At 45.3% G+C, this 18673-nt stretch overlaps 1 protein-coding gene across 31 annotated transcripts in view; it reads right to left on the bottom strand.

Annotated features, from left to right (window-relative positions):
• Window positions 1–18673, bottom strand: part of tcf7l2 (transcription factor 7 like 2) — an 88791-nt gene that overhangs the window by 8187 nt on the left and 61931 nt on the right. For 19 of the 31 annotated variants that reach the window (XM_027289508.1, XM_027289507.1, XM_027289506.1 and 16 more), the window contains 6 exons: window positions 9020–9152; window positions 6289–6391; window positions 5213–5299; window positions 824–964; window positions 541–703; window positions 256–363 (listed from right to left, as the gene is read on the bottom strand). In XM_027289508.1, the coding sequence (XP_027145309.1) occupies window positions 256–363; window positions 541–703; window positions 824–964; window positions 5213–5299; window positions 6289–6391; window positions 9020–9152 (735 nt within the window). Of the gene's footprint in view, window positions 1–255; window positions 364–540; window positions 704–823; window positions 965–5212; window positions 5300–6288; window positions 6392–9019; window positions 9153–14744; window positions 14883–18673 lie in introns of those variants that run through there. The other 12 variants (XM_027289497.1, XM_027289515.1, XM_027289522.1 and 9 more) reach the window with 3 other exon arrangements.

The following is an 18673-nucleotide window of genomic DNA, read 5'->3' as shown; positions in this document are numbered from 1 at the left end:
ACAAAGTCTCTAGTGTGTGATTCATATAAACAACATCATGGTAAGGCTTTGTTAGAAATATTCCTTGATGTCATAAAAAGATGGGCTTAGGTCAAGGCAATTTGTCCAGTCTCAGATATTCATATCAAAAGAAAGTGACCCCCTCAGGCTAGATTAAGAGAAAAGCAAAAGATAAAACTGATCCTGGTCATGTCACCTAATGAAGGGGAGGGAGAAAAAAAAAGACCGTTACGACTTGTAAACTTAAAAACTTACATAGTTGTCTCGTGCTGACCAGCCTGGGTACAGCTGCATGTGGAGCTGTCGCTCTTTCCTGGCCAGCTCGTAGTACTTGGCCTGCTCCTCCCGCGATAGGGCGTGCCACTGTTAGATGAGAAAGAAGACACGGAGAGAAGACAATTGTTTTCACCACGAACAGGAAAAGTATAGGTATGCAGGTTGCTGACTACATTAGCTCATGTTTTGAATAAAATTAGCAGGGCAGTTGGTCCTGAGCACCAAGATTGAGACAGTGTGTCTGTGTCATCTGTTAGGACTTACCCTCCTCCCCAGGATCTGGTTGATGGCAGCACTTTCCTTCAGTGTGCACTCAGCCACCACCTTGGCCCGCATCTCCTTCATGTAGAGCATGAAGGCATTCAGGGGTTTCTTTATGTGGACCTGTTTCTTTTTCTCCTCTTCCTTTTTAGCGTCTGACTGTTTTCTGTGGAGGGACCAGAGAGGCGGGGAAACGTTAGCGTTATTGTCAACCTACGACTTGAAGAGTTTTAAGGAAGTTCTTAAGACTTAAATGTGAGTTTAGAGCAGCAGAAAGTCTACTCACGAGCTGTTGAGAGAGCTGATGTCACTGTGGGAGGATTCCTGCTTGACGTTTGGCGTGACGATGGCTGGGTGTGGGATGCCCGTGGTGTGCAAACTGTGATGAGGGGGCACCATGTGTGGGGGGAACCTGGAGGACAGAAGACTGTGTAAATCGTCAGAATGGACACGGGTGAAATGAGAAGATGGAGCACATGTATACACAAGACTTAAAAAAGGGCTGAATTCCATTCCATCCATTCAAAATTATGTGTTTAATTTCATTGGTAGAAATGGAATTGGCCTTTAGTTACAAAAAAAAGACATAATGCACATACAAAACATCCATATGAAAATATCCAAGGCTGATTCCTGTGTTATTATTACACAAACACAATTTTACCACTCAAAATGAGTGTTAAGGTCAAATGTCACAAGGTTTCATTTAATCACAAATCACAAAACTTCAGCCTGGACAGCTATACACCTCACACAAAAGGTATCACAGCAAATTATTACATGCTATATTGTGTGGCAGTAAGTAGGTGCAGTTGGACAAGGATAAATCTCTTGAATTCCATTTTTGAACAATCAAAACAAATAAAAAAAAAACTTATATGTTAAACACAAGTGAATCTTTGTTACCTTTATTTAATCTCTAAGGCAGCAATTCGTGTCATAGATTTAATTAAATGTGTTCGCTTCAGGGCTCTGTGCATCTTGACTTTTTTTCCTATACAGAAATAGAGAGACTGTGCAGACTCGTATATCAGTGCTGAGACTTCTTGATCTAGCAGAATACATTAGGTTTGTGCAGCTGAAGTTTATAACTGCCTTTAACAATTTTCACCTACGACAGCTAAGGAAAAAGGGCTTCCCAATAGTATTCATTTGACAATGACAATGTCTTTTTCACCCGTAGATGACAAATGTCCATTGAATAGCTTCAATTCGTTGCGATATTTTTGAGGAAACTGCATTTTTAGCAGTCGCACTGATATGAAAAACGCTGGGTTTTGCAGAGGTAAAGCTCGAAAACCATTATCTCTTATCAAGGCGTATTGCAAACTAGATTAAAATGTTCTATCAAAGTCTAGTATGACTTCAGGTATTGGGTCTCTATTTGCTTCCTCCCATTCTTTTCTTGCCAATTCAGCACTGTCAGCAGCACTGACATTTTTATCTTCATCCCTCCACACTCATCATTTTATCATCTCCAACCGCTCCACATATCAAGGACAGAAACCCTTATTTATGAAATCGTTTTCACTGGACAGAAGAGCCATAAGACACTGCTGTACCGTATGTGCCGGCGTATGTATGACGGTAATTATTTGTGTCAGATTATTTGAACGCGTTGGACGCCCGTCTGCATGTTGTATGTTTACGGCGCAGCGGCGCCTCGACTTCCACGTGACCACACACAAATTTAAGAGAAGAGAGGAGGATGAAGGAGAAGAGAAAAAAAGGAGGAATAATTCTTTTTTTTTTTTTTTTAAAGCAGCTCATTATCCGGCTGTGTCTGGCTGCATGGCTTCGAGCCAGAATATAATGATGAGGATAAACTCGCCAGGAACAACTAGTTTCTGTTGGAGGCCATCTCTGGGGAGTGCCAGTGCGCTCCCCCCTCAAACTCTTTCCCTCTTTTTCTCCTTTCCCCTCTTCTCCCTTCATCACTGACACATTGGTGTTTGTGCCATGTCATCCGTTGATGGGGAGCTCGGCAGCAGTGGCTGCATATCGCCCATCATTAGGGCTGCTGCATTTTCTTCGCTCACTCCGTTTCCCCTCTCCCTGTTCACCCTCCCTCCTTCTCTCTCTGTGCACTTGTTAAAATTTCCTCTGTTCCGAGATCTATTTTTTTCTCCTCTTCTCCTTCTTCTTCTCCTTCTTCTTCTTCTCTTCTACTCCTCCCTGTCCTCTCACCACCTCCACGCTCCTTCGCTTCCTCTCTCTCTCTCCCTCCCTACCCTCCTCCTGCTGCCACTGCATGGCCCAGGTTATGGTTTAAACATGATGGCCATCCCTTTGAAGCGCGGGGGCATCATCATCATCATCCGGGCTCATCAGCGGCAAGCAGCGCCTTGGACCAATTTAACCAACACAGAGAGGGGAAACGCAGTGGAGACCCCCACCCATCCACCCACCGCAACCCCGGGGCTTCTACGTCTCAATCTGAAAGGTAAGAATGGCTGGTGGTGTTGAGGTTGGGGGGGGTCACTGGCGCAGCAAGCACAGTGTCAGCCAGTGCCATTTAATTGCCAATGCGAAGCAGTAGCCCCCGTGCCTGTTTAATGTATAATGATCCGGCCGGTGCGCTTCTCCCGTTCCCAAGAAAAAGAGAGGGAGCCGGATGATGGGGGAACATATCAAAGGGCAGGCTTAAGCATAAGGGGCAAAGGGGCTTTCACATCCTCCCACCTGTCACACATACATTCACATGCACACACACACAGTAAAAGGGGACCTGCACTGGTTCCAACCCCATTATCAAAATAATGTCTTTCATTTGTTCCACTGACTGTCTCTACTCTCCTTGGCTCTTTTTTCCTCCTGTCCTAAAAAGAATGCATTTTTTAACAGGACCTGGGTGTAAGGTGCTCACTGCAGGACTACGAGGTACCAGATTCATTCCCTGCATCCTAATTCAGTTCGGGGGGCTACAGCACAGGGGACTGATACTGAAGCAGTGCGCTTCTGCAAAGAACTCGGCTCCCGACAAGAGTACAAGGCCGGGATGTCTTTTCTCTCCGATTTCCTCCACTCAGCCTGCTCCTTACAAATCGTTTGAGCTATCACAACAACAGTCCAAAACCCACTAGCTGAAGGCTATGTATGAAAGCCTTCTGCTTATTTTGCTGACACAATTAAACAGCTATTTACGAGATTTTGTCAACAAATTGATTCTTTTCCTCTGCCCTGTCAAAATCTGAATTTAGGAGGAGGGAGTTGGGGGACGTGTTAAACCCTCCCATCCTCCAGAGAGCTCCCAGAGCCCTCCATCTATTCAGTTATACTAATTCAATTAGGGGCCTCATCACAGGGCATTAGCTCTTCCTCATGGCCAGTCCCCCCCTCCACACCCCAGCCAGTATATTCAATTAACTGCACTGGAAATAAGATGATCACAATGTAGAGGCTGTCATTAAGGGACCAAATTAGCAGTCACTTAAAGTCCAGGTTGGCTGGGTACTGCTGCCAGATGCCAGTGTCTGGACAGACCCGCAGTCTGACCGTTTGCACCTGAGACTTGGTCGGGGAGGGCTGGGAGGGGGCAAATCGGACTCTAATCCAGACACCCTTCAAAAGTAATGTTTGATGCATTTCAATCTCTAAAAAGGACAATTTGACTGCAAAGAAGCGGCTGGCAAACCTGAGCTGAACTGTCTGGGTGAGCTTCCAGACTCAGCTTTCCATTATTCTCAGGGCTATGGTTTAAAAGAAATGTCATTTCCCCCTCGCGTCTCCTCCCTCCCTGCATCTACATGATCCATCAATGTCACAGTGGTCTAAACACGCCGCCCTCAGGAGCTGCTTTTCCAATCACGCTGTAATTAAACTAAAGCTTGGCCTCGTCCCTAGACTCTAAACCAGCCCCCGTCCAAAGTCCCCTGCTGCAAAGGCATATAGAGCGGAGGGGAGGAGGAAAGAGAAGGAGGAGGAGCGGAGGGAGTGGAGTAGGAAGCTTGTTTGTTTTTTTTGTGTTGTTGCTTTTTTTGGCTCCTCCAGACTCACAAATCACGGGCTTTTAGCCATCCAGAATTAATTCTTTTCACTCCCCACCGATATATAGAGGACATGTGTCCCTCAAGGGAACAGTAAGTAGTTTAAAACCAACTGACAAACACACACACACACATGTATACAAGATGGCAACAAATACACATACCCCCCATGGGTGCACTAATGTCCACGGCAGCACTTGAGCTGGACCCTAATGGGCTGGACAAAAGGACTAGCCAAGTGTCAGGGCCCCGGCTTATATCAGCTAGTCTCTCTTCAAAGTGTTGCTGTGTTTGTTTATCTGTCTGGCTGCTCAGACTCACAGCAAGGACATGCCCCAGCTCATTTCAGATCTGCCTGACATGCAGTGGGGGTAAATGTTCTTCAGGGGCCTCATTAGAAAATGATAAATATAATTAATATTTGAGCATGCTAGCTGGAGTGCCACGCTGGAGAATTGGCCCTTTTGAACACGGTGATGGGGAGTGTGAGCTCTCCTTAAGGGAGAAGTTGCTGCTCACAGATCAGTCTCTGGATGTGAGAGTATGCGTGTGTGTGTGTGTGTGTGTGTGTGTTGCTTGCGCGCATTTGCCCTCGCAGCCAACACAAACGCACGACCTGTATGCATGTGTGAAGAGTGCGTGTGTGCACGTGCGTGGTATGTGTGTTTAGCTCCTAGGGCTCAACTCACCTTGACATGGATGCGTTGACAGTGAGCGCAGTTGGGTAGGGGTGTCTGAAACCCCCTGTTGTGATTGGATAAACAGGTTGACCTTGCCTGGGAAGAGGGAAGAAAAGAAGAAAGGCGATAAAGGTAAAGGAACAGGGTTGATGGAAGAGCAGAAGGTAAAGCCCTCTGTCTCTCTCCTCTCCCCACTGTGGGCCTCTTTATTCTCATTTGATCAGGACAAAAATCTAGGGGATTGCAGAGCGCAGATCAAAGGGAGGAAAACTCTGAACAATTTGAATGCCACAAATCTTGATAGCAGTGGCTAATTAAATTTCATAACCCTTCGCTCGGTGTCGACAGAGTGGGGCCCTGTTCCTCCCCAAGCTGGAACTAGGTGTTTTGTTGTGATAATTAAAGACGAAGCGCGGGTCTCTTTAATGGAGCCATCACACTAATTGAGGTCTACACATTCAAAGACAAACAATAATGAATGTAAATTTATACCAAAATAAAGTGCAGCAAATCAAAGGGCGCCATGGCTGCGCTCGGGGCCTCTCTCGGTATTTAGATCGCGGTGAGAAAACATTAAATTAACAGAGCTTAATTTGTAGCCTTTTGTCATATTAACAAGTGTTGACAAGAGTTACCAGGGGACAGCCCCCGTGTGGAATTGTGGGTAAAATACGGGCAATCATGGTTCATTGCTCTAATTGGACCATACAGAGACATGCAAAATAGTATTTGCCACAAAGTAGCAAGTTAAGGTTGGTGAGGGCCTCGGGAAGCAGCATCGAGCTGCTGTGGTCCAGGAGTGAGTGTGTTGGAAAGTTAAGGGTGGAGTTTAAGTCTGAGAGGAGTTAAACACAGAGACAGGACCCACTCCAGGGAGGAGACAGAGACAGCTTCCATAATTGACTTTGTGTATATAAAGACAAACATCCTGCTTCACTGTGTACACACGTTGTGTTTACTCTATTTAATCTTTGATGATTCAGTTTGATATACAGTCCATGCGTATTAATCCTAGCTTTTTTTTCCCCCCACACAACCTTTAAGAGAATACAATAGAAAGAGGAATAAAAAATGGATTCGCTTACTGTGGTACTAACCATCCTAGCGGATGGGGGATCTGGCCGACAGTGCCAGGTGACAGTGGGTAATAAGGAGATATATCTGGAGGATGTGGAGGCCTTGGAATTCCTGTGGAAGAAAGAGGATGACAGGAGCAGAGAGGAGGTGGACAGACAGGATGGTGACAAAGAGAAAAAGAGAGGGAGAGAACCAAATCTTTGTCAGCGCCTAGAATTTATTCTTTGTTGAGAGTTTCACATCTGAATGGGGCAGACATCACAGGAGTGCAGATGGGAGGAAGAGGAGGAGGAAGAGGGCTTGTTGCTCGCATGTACACACTGCTAAATCACACTTCCTGATCAAAGGCCTTTGAGGCGGCGGCGGCGGCGGCACAATGTGTTGGAAGAGGCAGAGGGGAGAGAGGTGAGGAGAGAACACCAACACGATTCTTGTCACATTTGTCTACTGATTCGGCTCTAATGATATAAAATGACTGAGGTTTAGAAGTTAACAAAACACAACAATATAATTAAAGGCTTCTCTGTGATCAGAGAGCTGCTAATACAGGGCTACAGGTTGAGTCAGGCTGATTTATCCTGACACACTGGCAGGATGGAGGTTTTAGCTGATATTACACATGAATAAACCAGTATTAGAAATATGCAAGTGTCTTTTCACTCTAATAAGGTCAACACTTCTGCTTCTGACTCTTATTAATGGCTCCTTCGATAGCTACATGCTCAGAGTTTCCGTTCTGACACAGTTAATAACTATTTGAAGCGCGGCGCATGAATTGGCTCGATGGTCTCCATTTGTCCTATCCAATAGTCAGATTTAACACAAAAAAAAAAACAGCAGCTGGGTTTTTTGTTTGTTATCCCCTGCAGATGAACAGTGACAAAGATGTCCAATTTAAGGACAGCTCTTGGTGAGGGCATCGCCGAGCAATCACAGACAGCGTCCGCGGTGTTTGCCTTTTACTTTCTGTGGCAGCTGACAGGCGAAGAAACTGCATCGACAAGCTGCCCTGAATGAATGCCTTGAAAAGGTCTCGTACACAGCCGGGTGTAAAAATAACTTTCTCTCTCATGACAAACTTGAAACAGGGAGCACTAGACATGTGTAAAAGCACAGCAAGGAGGTGTGTGTGTGAGCGCTCAGTAGACCCAAGAACTGGATCATTTTGGCTGATGTGTGTTTCTCTCTACACTCAGCTGGCTTTGCCTGTGCAGCTGTTGTTGCAGATATTTTGGCCAGTGTCAATACGCTGGAATTAAGTGCCAGATCAGTCTTCATAGATCAGAACTTGGCCGGTGTTGGTGGTTACACCCAAAGTCTGCAGCTGATCCAGGTTATCCAGGAACTGACTCTTGAGAGCGATTCTGTTTCTGATGGACAACGTGCTGTGCAGCAGCTTGTCTCTAAGCGGAAAACCTTTTTTTTTTTTTGGAATAAGGTTATAACAAAGGCGAGCTCTATTAAAGAGAAAAGCCTTAGGAACATTATCCCATCGCCACCCAGCGCAGAAGACCTAATATAGCTCATTAATTAATTAAACACTGAGCCCAATTAAGCAGCCCCATTAAGCACTACATTAAACAGCAGCTGGCGCATTATTTCCCCCTTGTAAGGACCATCATAATAAGGGAACATTATTACCTAAAACACTGACTGAACCCACGAGAGACCGCTGGAAAAGCATGAAATTATTCACCGCGGTGGAAATGCATTAACCTGAAAGAACGGGCTGAATGACAGTTAACAAAATAAAGTGCTGGGTCAAGATGCTTACGGAATGAATGGAATTGCCTAAAAAAAACATGTGCTGAATTGTTGTGGGAGAGAGATGTGTGGGCAGAATCTGAAAGCTAAACGTGGACGCTCTGAGCCTGCGAGATCAACAGGCTGTCAAGATGTAAGTACAGTTCTGACAGAGTCGGTAATCGAAAACTATAAATCCGAGCGCTCGGGTCACATCCTCTATTTAGAGGATTTTTTTTTTTTTGCGACAGCCTTGAGGACTCTGTGAGGAGCTCCGACTACAGTGGCCGTCTTGTTTTTTTTTTTTTAGTCTTGGCAAACGAAGTTGTGGTCATGGTTGTTCGCTGGATTCCATGTTTAACGAGAGCTTTATGAGCCACTGTTCCACGGGTTCTTGTTCTCCAATGTAAGGCCACTTTCCCGCCGAGGCCAAACCGTATTCATTAGCATGCCAGCTAAATCAATCAGTAACATATAAGAGCAGTTGGCCAACAAGAAGCACTCGAGATGACTCTGTCCCACTTTTAACTGTCACGTTCTCATAAAAACAGCTGCAGTTTGGTTTCTCAGATGAAGAAATAGGCAAACATACAGATATATGTGGGTGGTATCGATAGGAAATAGGATAATATTGCAGAAGAGTATTGTAAACATTGGAGTTATGCTTTCATCTCGATCTGTTTTTACAAGGACGTGTCTACAGACAGACAGACGCCATCAAGGCAAACAGTCCTGAATATGTGAACCATGATGGCAGGGCATAATAAAACATTTACACCACCATCAGTACAAAGAGGTGACATGCCTTATCTGCGAAGAGCTGAACTTCTTTTTGAAACGTACGTTCAGAAGTTTCACCTTTTAAAAAAAACCCCACTCCTTTCTAATGCTGTTTTATAGCAGAAATCAAGTAGCTGTTTTGAATTTTAAAAAATCTCAACAGACAAACGTACATGCAAGAAATGGAAAAAGTATTTTGGGTTTTTTTTTTTTTACCTGTTTTGGGATCCACGTCTGTCTGTAGGTGAGGTGGGGGGTTCCCCGGTGTGAAGTGCTCATTGCTGTAGGTGATCAGAGGCGTGAGAGGGTGCACATGGTGAGGGTGCTGTACCACTGGAACCTTATTAGACTGAGAGAAAGAAAGAGAGAGACAGAGAGAGAGAGAGAATGGGGGGAAAGAAAGAAAAAAGAGCAGGGTGTTAATATTTGGGTTAGGGGTTAGAGATTTCAGACGCTTGCCACAGAATTGCAGCTTGGTCTCTCAGGAAGAAGAGCTATCAAATTCCGGGTACTCTCGAGGCGCCAAACCGCCAAGCCACAGTGAAAATAGTGTGGTTTGTAATTAAAAACACTTCTGCGGTGTCACCCTGGAATTCAGTAACACAATCTAAGAGGCTTGGGGGGTTGCCAGTTCACATTTGGGTCTGATGTGTGATGAGGCACTTTTTAACCACGGTTGCAGTGAAGTAATCGATCATCTGTAAACCACCAAATCAAGGCAGCGCGTGTAAATCCACAGTCATTAGCAGCTCAAGTCAGCTCTCCTCCTCCAAGCTCTCGAAGCTTCCTCCGGCCTCCCCTTCTTTCCTCGCTCCCCTTCCTCCTCTTCTATTCCCCCAGGGCCTGGTTCACGGAGGGTAAGGGGTGTATTGTAATAAAAGGGTTAGGGAGAGAGGAGGTGGGGCTGAAAATCCATTTCTGCATTTTTGCCAAATTAGTTTTAGCTATGTAATCTTCTCTTTGTGCTCCTAAGTGGTGCAGGCCCCCTTTTTTTTTCAATTACCCAAAGATTACAGTGAAGCTTTAGGGGTGTGCTGCCGTGGGCCCCTGTGTTAACCGGAGCTCAGCCCCTCTCATCAGGCCAGGCCCGAGACAGACACTAATACACACACAAGTCCCCCCAACCACAAGATAACCAGATTAGAGCTCTGCTCTAGATTAGGCTCGTGGAAGAGGCTGCTCTCGCCTCTTTACCCACACATCCTTATCCTGCCCTCAGCAGTCAAAGAAGCAGCACTAATCAGGCTTATCATAACATGGATGATATGTTCAGGGGGAGAGGAGTGAGACACCAAGATGCCTGTGTGTGTGTGTGTTTTCTATCTGCTCTCTCATAGGCCACACACCCTCATTAGTGACTTTAACCCATGCAAGAAAAAAAAAAAAGCTCCACTGTGGCACATTTCCAGCAGACTTTGAAAAACATTAATGGGACTAGATGTTGGCAGGAAGGGGGGGGGGGCATACATACATAAGATGCTCAGTTGGCCCGATGCTCATTGACAATACAAATGCAAAGCTGCGGGCCCAGGGCGAGACAAATGTGAGTAGAACTTAATGCTGCAAACAAATCATCTATCTGCCCGGGACTGTGTTTGAGGCTGAAGTTAATATCGGGGCCTGTGCGAGAGTCAACAGTCCATTCAGAGAGCCCCGTGCTAAATTTTCACTGGGTAGTTAAAGCTGTCCATCTGTATGGGTCCGTATAAGACTGGCCATCTAGGCCTCTGTTCTGGAGTGGCAGTGGTGGGGGGGAGTGGAAAGTGGGAGGTGCGAGGAGAGAGGGGGGGGGCATTCCCTATTGCCTTGGTCCCAATGAAAGATTAATGAACCCCAGCAGAACTCCAGGGAGGCAGAGAGACTCCTGGGACTCATTCACAGCCCTGAGCTGAAAAGGCTATGGAGAGAGAGAGAGAGAGAGGGGTTGGGTGTGTGTGTGTGTTTGTGTGTCGGGGGGTGGCGGGGGCGGTAGGTGGAATGGAATTCGTTAAAAAGAAACATAAACCAAGACCGCTCCTGATCTGATCTGCACATCTAGAATGGATGGATGAAAAAAAAAAGAAGAAGTGGTAGAAAAAACAATCAGGACGTGGGGGGGCTTTGACAGCTGCCGAACGTAGCTGATGAATCCGCAAGAAGATGGCCTCCTGTCTTCCTCTCTTCTCTCTCTCTCTCTCTCCCTCTTTTTCCTCTATCTCTCACCTCCTAACCTCCTCCTTCACGACTCCCCGCTCCTCCCTCGGGTAATGATGTGAAAGAATGTTGTCAATTCTTCATCTCTTGGTGCTGAAAAGCTTTAGTGGCCATTTAAATGAGTTCTTTTGTCCAGGGGCCCCCAGCCATTGAGAAGACAGTTCAAAATGCCCATCCACTGAGTCCACATTTAGACAGGGGGTGTTAGAGAGGGTGTGTATGGGAGAGAGAGAGAGAGAGAGAGAGAGCTAGAAGCCAGGCGATTTACATCACAGTCGCTTGTGGTCTAAGAGTGTGCTCTTTTTTTTTGAAAAGCCCAGAGTGAGGCAACGGGCTGGATTGACTGCTGCCTCCACAGTCCGCTCAGTCCACTACCGAGTGTGGCTGGATGTGAAGAAAAGAACATAGCAACATAAGTTTTTTGGTACTTGCTGGTTTTTATAAGACTGTTTAGTGAGTTGTCACATTCCTTTACAGGTCTTTCCTTTGACTTCCACATGCTGAAAACTCAAGAAATCCATCAATCAAACTCGAACCCACAGCATTGATCATGGAACGCATATAAGGTCAGCCAGCTGACGTGACACTTCCTGTGGTCCTGACGTCTTCAATCGGCTCACCTGCTCCACCCTACATCCCATGTGACCGCATCGCACACCCCACTATGTCTCTCGCTGACGTCAAAAGCAGCACCCGGTGGTCCCTTGCGGAAAGGAGGCCCAAGCACCTGCCCCCGTGGTCACTGTGGGACAATACAAAAACCAAGGACTCGTCTGGCAGGCTGCTGGGTGCTTCAGCCGCACAGAGCCCATAGAGCAATAAGAAACAAAAGCAAGGCAACGTGGGAGGCTTTGCTCCACAAAAGCCAGGGGAAAAGAAAGAACATTTCCTGCCCCAACACCCCCGCTGACTTGCATCCTTCCCACCACCTCCGTCATTACAACAAACAAATATAGCAGAAGACCAACAGAGACGCTCCTCTGTAGTCATGATGATTCTCAAACCTAAAAAAAATATATATAAAAGAGATTTCACATTTAAAAGACCCTGCAGAAAAATTTAAGCACACAGTCTTGTACAAACATCAATGAGCACATTGACTCTTTTCACGTCCAGGACACATACAGCGCCTGCTGCTGAGGAAGGCCAGTGTTGTGAAGTGCAGGCAGCACACTTAAGTACAGCAGACACAAACAGAAACAGTAGTTGCCGCCTCTGGTCATGTTGTTGATATTGCCTTGGCACCATTTATTCTACTCAATTCTAGTCTATTTCCAGCTGTGAGGCTCATATGCTTCAAGGAAAAGAAGCTTATATGCGTTTGTATTTTCGTTCTTTTGTGTAATCCTCTATTCACAATGCCGCTTCTCTACCTACTGGCCATTGATGGCAAACAAACGCCACTATTTTTGTGGTCTCAAAACTTCCAACAATGCCAGCGTTAAACCAATTTGACAAGCTGCTGTGCCGGTATGACCACAATACTGTCTCATGTGTAAAATATTTCCTGTACTAGCTGGTGAGAAATGCTGCCCCCGTCACCATGTGAAAAGAGCCTTTTTGGAAGTGGACAAATGAATGAGCTGCTTCAAGTCAGACCTCTGGGGAGGGAGAGGCAGGGGTACAGGAGAAGGCAAGAGGGGGTGAGAAAGTGACAGCAGGACCGAGTGAGACAAAGAGAGGGAGACAGAGAGGTGCAGGCCGGACAGGAAAAAGCTGTTGGCCTTGCATTTCCAGGGCCAATTTGAGCCCTAAATGTGAAGGTGGCGACCTCGCGGGCCCAGGGGGTGTCTGGGTGGGGGGGCTGGAGCCTCTGTCTCTCTGCTTTGTGTCATGATATGATGAGTTGTCACAACAGCTTGCGGGGCGCTAATGAGCTGTAGTGAGGCCGGGGCAGTGAAGGGAGGCCAGAGAAGAGAGGAGAGAGATGTGGGGATGACAGTGCCGTGATGGATTGGGGTCCTCTCAGGCCTCCAAATTCCAAAGCAAGCAGAAAAAGCTGCCAGAGCGCCCTGAGCCTCTCCCAGAGCGTGCAAGTGGCCCGCGTCCAAGGCACATGGAGTGACACCACACAGAAAACACACAACAGCAACACTGGAGAAAGTGTCAGAGAGGAGTAATTTGTATGTGTGTGCGAGTATGTGCGCGCTATTTGATTTCAGCAAAACAAAAAGTACAAGCTGTGCTGCCACCATTCTAATGAATCATCTGGTATCATTCAGTGTCGTCCTGTTGAAATGTGTTTACACACAATTGCTGTTTTTTTTTTTCCTATGGGAGGTATAGAGTGCCCCCTCCAGGCTAAAGATCTTCATCTTCCTAGCAAAACCCCCATATCATACCAACCAATGTCCCCACACACACACACACACACACACACACACACACGCTTACACTAGCCCTGGTAGCACTCAGTCAAATCAATCCCCAGATTCAAGCAGACAATCTAAAGGAATACTTAGAGATTAACGCCAGCGGAATATGAAATGCTCCGACAAATTAAAGGCTTATCAGAGCCACGATCCTCCAGCATGATTAAAAAAACCCTGCTGCGTTTCAGAAATAATATTTCTTGGTTAATCATCAGAGGGAGGGGGGGAAAAAAAACTCCACAATATGAAGAACCTGGGAATTGTATGGAGGGGAAAAATGATTTAAAAAGCAGATATGGAGGTGTTGATCAGTTTTCTCTTGCAGATAAGATGCATCTCTGAGGGGCAAGGGGCTCCCGAGACCACAGTATATTTAAAAGTTAATCTATTCACTTTGCTGCAGTGACATGCCGACTGCTTGATCACAGCGCTGAACAAAAATATTATGTGGGCCAGAGCCTTTGCTCCCCTTCCTCCTGCTCTCTTCACTAGCACTCAAGTCGTTCGTCACCATTTATTTTTGCTTCCCCACATCTTTGATAGTCGGCACATCAAATGGAATCGCAGAAAGGACACGTTCTGATATGTCACAGATAAATAAAAACTGCGCACAAATAGCTTAAATATGGAGTGTTTTTTTTTTTTTTTGGTAGGACTGTTGTATTCTGCGAAAAAAGACAAATCGGCCTCTTAGACGCACGTGCGTTAAAGCTTTTTTTTCTCTTTTCAATGTAAACAGCCTCTTGAGCTCGTACCTGAGTTAAAGGGGCTTCTCTAAGAGGTGATATTGTATCACAGTGTTAAGAGCCAGACTGAATTCTGCCTTTTGAAATGCAATCAGCCTCTCAGAATTTCAGTTGAAAGCCGAGCAATTAAGAATTTGAATTGGATGGCAACATTAACAAAGGGATATGTTAATCTGTGAGGTTATTGAAATCTTATTTTACATTTCATGGTTAAGACATGAGCTTGATCAAATAATGTTTTGTCAAGTAAATAATATTCCTCTCGAGAGAGAATCATGTTTCTGAAAATGTGCATTTTGAATCAACCTAGATAGACTGTTTATAATATTTATTATTTAGGCCTCAATTTAAGAGTATTAACGAAAAAACAAATAATATTAAAGTGTGCGAGAGTTACGCAACTCCTGCAGGTTTCAGGGTTTGATCAATTAGCATGCATGTACATGAGCAGAAATCAGATGACCACGACTCTCTCCACCCAAATGCCAACCCCCTCCCTTCACCCTCACCAAACTACTACCAACAACAACAACAACAACAACAACCTGTCAGAATAATGCTAAAAGCCTTCAGTGGTAAGAAAAAAGCAGAGAAAGTGAAGAAGCAGGGGAGCAGTGCTGCGTTACTCACCCAGCTGCTCAGATTGAGGTGCCAGCAGCCCACCTGCTGGAGGAGAGAGAGCCCGGGGCCCAGGACTCCTGCCTTGGCTCCCGTCTCCTCCGGCCCGGCTGAAGCTCCATCCCGCGGGTACATGACCCCCTCGGTCCCACCCCCGCCCCCGTCTCCTCCTCCTCCTCCTTCCACCTGGCCCCCCCAGATCCTCCTTCCCTCTCTCTCTACGCCGGGGAGAAGCCCTCTCGCTTTCTCTTGGCCGCTTCTCTCCTCCACTTCTCCTCCTTCTTTGTCTGTTCCTGCCTTGGCTTCTTCCTCCACTGTGTGCGAGTGTGTTGATGGGCATGTGTGGTGTGTGTGCACGTGTGTTTATCGTCCCCCCTCTCTTTGCACTTGGCGCCGCGGCCGGCTGACCATTGTTCCCCCAGGTTTTGACATTAGAGTGTGTGTATCTCTTGAGGCGTCTAGAGCAGGCTCAGGGTCTGAGGCCTAGATTCTCCATGAACACACACACACAAACACACAGTCACCACAATCCTTCCCACCCACCGACATCCATCCTTAAAAAAAAAAAAAAAAGAAAATCCCCCAGAAATCCCTCACTCTAACCACGAAGCCCTTGCTCTTAGCGGCCAGCAGTCTCCTCTTCTTTCTCAGTGAAAGTTTTGATGCCGGTGACAAGAAGTACAAAAAGTGAGAGCCAGACAGAGAAGGAAAAATTACTGTGAGCAGCTTTTCAGCACTGCAGCAGTCTTCCCACAAGCAATACTCCAGAAAAAAATATATACTCACAAACACACGCACACACACACAAAATCAGTTATTACCCAAATCCCTGCTGTACGTTGGGTCTGTGTATGTGTTTCTTAGAGTATGTGTGTGTATGTGTGTGGGCTCTGCTGTGCCTCCAGGATGCCCAGAGACGAACTGGCAGCTTGAAAAGCTTTGGCTACAAGGTAAAGCGAGCAAGGCGAGAGATGGAGACAAAGAGGAGAGAGCAGGAGAGGGAGAGAGAGATAGAAGGGGGAGAAAAAAAAAAAAAGGAACAAGACACAACAACATCCACAAAGGGAGGGCAGGCTCAGCAAAGTGTGGCCAACAGTCACTTTATCTGTGTGATGCTGACAGTCCCCTCTTCATACCCACTTTCCGGAGGGGGCGGGTGGGAGATAAACCGAGGAGAGGGAGAGAAAGTCTTCACTCTGACATGGACGTGGCACCTTTTCGTCGCACTCCTTTTTTTATTATTATTTTTTCTTCTTCCTCTCACCGTTTTTCTAAACAACACCTCCGAGTGGAGAACAATTCTTCTCTTAACTCGCCCCTCAACTCTGTCTCCATTCAAGGTCCATGTGAACAAGGCCTCAAGCCCCTCCTCGCCGCCCTCTTCTCCCCATTCTCTTTTCAGTGCGACTATTTCACCTTCAAATCCATTACTCTCCTGAATACTGAAGTCAAATGATAAGCTTCACGTGGTCACGACTTCTTTCAACAAGCGCACAGAAACTCGAGAGATCTGTTGGCTGTGAGTGCAAACACACACACACACACACACACACACACACACACACACACACACACACACACACACAGGTGCATTACAGGGGGAATTCCAACAAATGTTTGTCGTTTTCAAAATTAAACATGCTCCTAAAATGTCCTGTCATGTTTAAAAAATAATAATATATATATACATATAGATCAATAAAAATATAAAAAAAATATTTGTTTCCCGAGATGGCTCAGAGAAAATTGGTTCCACATTAAATATTTAATGTTAGAGAAATGCTTAATAAAAGAACACATACAAATAATTAAATAATCAATTTTAAATAATGTTAAACCACCTCAGATTAAAAAAATAATTTTAAAATCACAAAATAAACTGTTTTTAAATGTATATTCTATAATTAACTAGACATGTCAGCCTTTAATTACCTTTAATAACAACCTGGAACTCGCTAATGACCATGACAAATTAAATATTTATAGAAAGAATTATTCCCATCCGAGCACAGTAACATTTAATATATCTTTTAATACAACATGACAAAGAGGAAAATGATTAAGGAAGAAGAACTAAAGTAAGGGAATTTAGACATATTGGAAAAAATGAGCTCAATATAAGATTAATGTTTTTCAGCTGTATTGAGGTATTTTAAAAGTTGGCAACAGAAACAACTAAGAGACTTTAATCTTAACACGCTGTTCCTTTTTTTTTCTCCTGTAGTTCTTCAGCCTCTCTGTCACTGTTAGGACTCTGCTCTTCCCCTGGCCTGCAGCAGGCAGTCCTGAGGCCCTTAAAGCCAAAACAAAGCCCTGGGAATGTCCTTTACACAGCTTGGACAATAGCGCGGGGGCTCCAGCTTGACAAGTAAAAGAGCCCCGACAAGGCGGTGGCTAATTGCCTGCCCTCCCTCCATTCAGCCGGCCTGCCACACTCCTGCCATCTCCTTTTGTCCCACGTGCACTTTCTTAAGTAAACTGCCAGTTCACCAGCAAGTGATGGACAGCTCCCAATCACCCAGCCACAATGGCATCAACGCCACAACACAAGAGAGCACAGGGGGGCGAAGAAAAAAAAAAAAACTCTATCCCACTCCACTGTCTGGGATGTTCGCACGAGACCCAAAAGTGTGCAATGCGAGAAAAAAAAAAAAGAACAAAAACTTTTACGAAACAAGCCAACGGAACAGCCTATGACCTTTACAAACTCGTTATTTTCTCAAATAAAATGAAACAATGCAGCAAAAAAACAGTAAAGAGAAAATACTGCCTAACTTCAAAGCCCTCATTCTCTTCTTTTAGCTTATGCTGTAATAATTACAGTATAATTATGTAATTTACGAAAAATCATATTTGATTAAAAATGACATATGGTTAAAGATTTTAGACAGAAAATATTTAAAAAATATGATTTATTGATGTGAACAGAAGCACAGGAATAGTAGATAAGACACACGGTCAAAATGACTTAAATCTTAATGTTAATACAACACATAATATTTTAAATGGCTTCAATATAAATAATGGCATTTATCAGTAAGATTTAATATAACTGTGTTTTAACACACAATGAACAATAATCATATTTAGTTTGATGTCTTAGAATAATACACCCCTGTCAGGCTGTCAAGACAAAGCAATCAAACACTGCCTTTCATTATCCAAATTGTCAATCTGTCACTTAGCAACATAAGTGTTATAAATTGCCAAACGGAGCCCAGAAAAAATATCTATGAATAAATTCAATGCAAACATAATATTTAAAGCCAAACAAGCAGCAGAAAATAAAGCACAGCAGTAATTAAAATGTTGAAAAGTCTTACCATTTAAAAGAGCTGTATTTGGGATGCTGCTCGGTTCCTGGTTAAAACAAGCATGCTGGCACTCGTGGTAGTGCACAGACTCCAAGCAGACTCCCACCACCATGTCAGCCACTAATCCACTGGGGGGCAGCACCTCATCTACGGCAGCCCCTCGCTAACGCCCGATGGGTTAAGCCGATAAGAGAGCGGCCAGAGGACCGGGCGAGAGCCAAGGTACGCTGGAGCGACTTAGGAAGGCAGCCCTCCAGGTCCCAGAGCGGACAGGACCACGAGCGGGTGGCCAGAGCTGGCTGTTCACTCTCAGCCCCCTCGTGCATTCAAACGCACACTCAGGCTGCGCTGCTCTTCTCCACGTCTGACCGGGACTCCCTCTTTCCCCCTCGCCCATCTTCATATCCCCCCTAACAAGCTCTTTTGTGTCCATCTCTCTTTCTTTGATAAGTTGAAAGAACAACAAAAAGAGGGAGAGAAAGAGAGAGGCTTTCATTCAGCGGCTTGGCAGACATAAAGGTAGTGGAGTGCCGTCTATAGGAGTTGCCCTAACTTGGCTAAACTCAAGCAGCGGGGTGTCTCTCGTCATGTCATTAATCCCCAAAACTAGCCACGCTCCATTCACCG

The sequence above is a fragment of the Larimichthys crocea genome, chromosome XVI (genome assembly GCF_000972845.2).
Source record: "Larimichthys crocea isolate SSNF chromosome XVI, L_crocea_2.0, whole genome shotgun sequence".
NCBI lineage: Eukaryota > Metazoa > Chordata > Actinopteri > Sciaenidae > Larimichthys > Larimichthys crocea.
Note: the sequence above shows the minus strand (reverse complement) of the source record. Positions and strands in the feature narration are given on the sequence as shown.